The sequence below is a fragment of the Limulus polyphemus genome, unplaced genomic scaffold, assembly GCF_000517525.1.
Source record: "Limulus polyphemus unplaced genomic scaffold, Limulus_polyphemus-2.1.2 Scaffold1891, whole genome shotgun sequence".
Taxonomy (NCBI): domain Eukaryota; kingdom Metazoa; phylum Arthropoda; class Merostomata; order Xiphosura; family Limulidae; genus Limulus; species Limulus polyphemus.
Window position 1 is genome coordinate 195976 of NW_013667501.1, and position 4174 is coordinate 200149.

General features: G+C 32.5%; 1 protein-coding gene across 1 annotated transcript in view; it reads left to right on the forward strand.

Annotated features, from left to right (window-relative positions):
• LOC106465273 (guanine nucleotide-binding protein subunit beta-2-like) overlaps positions 1-4174 on the forward strand; it is a 47261-nt gene that overhangs the window by 10876 nt on the left and 32211 nt on the right. Inside the window, exon 2 of the mRNA XM_013925478.1 lies at positions 1320-1388. Coding sequence (XP_013780932.1) covers positions 1320-1388 — 69 coding nt within the window. The remainder of the gene's footprint in view (positions 1-1319; positions 1389-4174) is intronic.

Below are 4174 nucleotides of genomic sequence, written 5' to 3' on the forward strand. Positions count from 1 at the left end.
GGATCATTATTTTGTAAGTTGTAATATGAACCTATATTATTCACGTTAAATAACATAACAAAGAAAAGTTGATAAAGAAGTAATGACTAACACTATGCAGGGCCCAAAGCCGAACACCTGTTTACCAAACAAATTAATGTTTCATGGATAAAAGTAATTCAGGACACAGTTGTTAATTATTAGGCATTCGCCGACGTTTTCGTCCTCTACTCATTACGAAATTTGTTTTTACCGAAGTAGTTTCAAATTTAAGCTTATCTGAGCTTGTTTCATATCTTTGTCCAAAAATCAATTTATCAATTTAACAATTATCTGTTCAAGTACAATCTCAACGTTATCAAACGTACTTTGCATATATGACAGAGTAAACCTCTTATCTCAGCGTAGTTGTATAGTGTAGACTCGTTTATGAAATATGAAAGTCGTTTTGAAAAATGTCAAGCAGGAGAAGACTTAAAATAGATCTCTGGGGACATCTCTATATAATTTGAGCCAATGACTTGCATATATACTTCACTTGACAGCTTGTTTTTTTACCGAATAAATAACTAGAAATAAGTTTTAAGGAGGTCATACGCTAGGAGTGCGTTCAGTAGAAGAATACTGTGGGTGTATGCGAAGGCCTTGAACAAGTTCATAAGCATATAGCAGAAGCATACTTGGTACCTGTGCATCGTAGTATTAAGCAATTAAAAAGGGAGGAAAATATTTTCAAAATACTTAATTATTGAGAATTATTTCGAAGATTTTAGAAGTGATTGTTAATACCCAGGCTATCCTATAATTTATCTTACTAACTAATAAGTAATTTAAGCGATTTAGGTACTGGAAGCTTAGCATGTTCTAATATCTTGGAGGAAATTAAGCTTAGCATGTTCTAATATCTTGGAGGAAATGTAATCAACCATAGCGGTCTCCTTTTATCAATCTCACGGTGTAGTATTCTCAGGAAAAACTGATAAGTCACGCAGAATAACAGAAGAATCGAACAGAAAAATGTACTGCTAAGTAATTCTGAATTATTTGAACCTGATTGCATATATTAGTAATTTCTAAATAATGGAAGCTAATTAAATTAGCCTATATTTTGCATAAAAAGCAAGAATCGCTTAAAATGTGTAAAGAAACAACCTGTAAGTGAAGGAAATCTGTGTGCTAGATCTACTTGAAAGTTGGTCAGTCTCAATCTTCCAGTGAAAGAGTTTAAATATATGTGTTTAAAAATGGTCAAATTGAAAGTATTTAATTGTTCTATGTTACCGAGCGATGATTTGTTGAATTTTCTTATATTCAATATACTATTTGCAACTGATTTGTAGGAATCCAAGGAGAAGGAAGATTTAACGCCACTGAAGGAAGAATTAAGTGGACTAATAGAAAAGATAAAGGTACAGGCTAATGTACAATATAAAGTATATAGATATATGGGCGCCCGCAGGAAGGGGCAAGAGAAGACATTTGCCCCCTTTACATTTCAAAAAAATTGCAAGGATTCTGATCTAAACTTAATATAGGAGATAAACTAAATGTTTTTGATAATTTTCATTAAAACTCTAAATTTGTGTTTGCATATAAGCACATGTGACACATAATCGTTTAGTCTCTTGATTTACACTGTAAAAGCTGATCCCATACATATACGTTATAACATAACATAACGTTTTGGAACAACATGGGACCTATTGGTCCAACTCAGCTGTTCCATCTTCTAAACTAAACTAAAAATATTAATAAATAGATTTTTACAAAATATTAAAGCCAGCCCTTATCATTCATATACTTATCAAGCTTTCTCTTAAACTCGCTTAAATTTACTGCTTCCACAACATCCGAAGGCAACAAATTTCAAAGGCCAAACACTCTGTTAGAAAAATAAATCAGTCTTAGCTGAAGATGATTCTATACTGCCAAAATTTATATTTGTGTCCCCCAGTCCTAATATTCTCACTATTGGGTATGAAAAACAAATGATGCATCAACACTATAAATTCCCTTTACAATCTTAAACACATCAATCATACCCCCTCTAGCTCTTCTTTTCCAAGATAAAACAATCTGAGAGATTCCAACCTCTCCTCGTATGACGACCACCTCTATCCCAGGCACCATTCTAGTAACCCTTGTCTGAACCATTTCCAGCAGTTCAGTGTCCTTCCTGAGGTAAAGAGCCCAAAACTGAACACAATACTCCAAATTTGGGGTAACCAGTGACCTCTACAATGAAATTATAACCTCTTTAGGACGTGTATTCAATATTTCTAAATATATAATCTAAAATCTTATTTGTCTTATCACTAGCAACAGAACATTGCCTGGATAGCATTACATCGACTATTACTCCAAGCTCCCTTTCTTTCATGACACTATTAAGGTTATTCCCATTCAAATTATACTTATAATTCAAATTATGATAACCCATATGCATTATCTTGCATTTATTATAATTAAAATCGATTTGTCATTCATTTGCCCAACTCACTAAATGATCTAAATCCTTTTGTAAATCAGCAGCATCCTCTTCACAGCTAGCAACGCCCTAGACCTTAATATCCTCTATAATTTATTGACAATTTCATCATCTATGTCATTAATGTAAATCAAAAAAAAAGCAAATGTCCTAATACTTGAGCCCTGTGGTACCTCCACTTGTGACATTAATCCAGTTTGGCTGAACTCCATTTGTAACAACCCTCTGCTTTTTTCCATCCACTCATTCTTCTATCAAATTTCCTAACTTATATCCCACACCTGTAGAGACATGTTTACAAGTTTTTTATGTGGCACCTTGTCAAGTGCTTTTTGAAAATCCAGATATACCAAATCTACATCCTACCTGCTTTTCTTTAATCTACATAAGCAGTAACGTTTTCAAAGAATGTCAAAAAATTTGTATGGTAAGATTTTCCCTTAGTGAAACCATGTTGACTATCCAACAAAATTCTAAACTTTATTAAATGACTTTGCAAAGCATCTTTTAACAGACTTTCCAAACCTTTTCCCACAACTAATGGGTCTATAAATACTTGGACAAATTTATCACCTCCCTTGAAAAGATGAGTTACATTAGCTAACTTCCAATCCTCTGGTACCTGGTCACTATTCAAGGACTGAAAAAAAATAGTAGTAAGTGGCTCACATATCCAATCTTTAACCTCCTTCAAAACCCTTGGGGAAATATTATCTAGCCCAGGAGCTTTATCATTCTATATAATTCTCAATTTTGTCTTAATCAGTTCAGAATTAATGCAGTCATCTTGTTCGATTTCGTTTACATCTAACAACCGTTCAAGATGTGGAATACTGTTTAAATCTTCATTAGTAAAAAATTTAATAAGAAAAAGCAAAATTTAATAATACATCCATCTCATAATCATCAGATACGAGCCTTCATTTATCATCCCTCAAGTGTCCTACCCCATTCTAACATTTTGTTTACCCTAAATGTATTTAAAGAAATCCTTACTGTTAATTTTTACATTTTCAGACAACCTTTTCTCATATATCCTTTTTGATGTCCTAATTTTCTGTTTCACCAACTTTCTTGACCTTCTATAATCTTATAAATCTCATGTCATACTAGTGGATTTAAATTTCTTAAATTTATGATGCTTTTCTTTAATTTTATCTCTTATACTCTTTGTGAGCTAACCTGTTTTTTTACTTGCAGCTATCCTTTTATTTCTATAAGGAATATGTTTACCTTCAATGTTTAAACATTTTCCAATCTGATCAGTGTCTCCAAATAACTCAGCTTCCAAATTCACAACAGATAATTTTTGTCGCATCCCTTTGAAATTTGTTTTTGAAATTTGTAATCAAAATGTTATTATTCCTTATCTCCATATGCAGCAAAACATTGAATCTAATATGGAAATTATCACTTGCACTCAGATGTTCTCCAATTTTCACCCTCTCAATCATTTCTATATTTGAAGTTAACAATAAATCTAAAATAGCATTGTTTCTAGTAGGTTCGTTGACTAATTGGTAAAGAAAGCCATCTTGAACAGTTCCAAAAACATTTCTCCCTCACAGTTTGACTCTAGCATTTCCCAATCTATAAGCCTGAAACTAAACTTACCCACAATTTTAACCTAATTAACAGCTGAAATATTAATCTCACTGTAAAGTTTCTCACTAATTTCATCAGTATCATTTGGTGGTCTGTAACAAA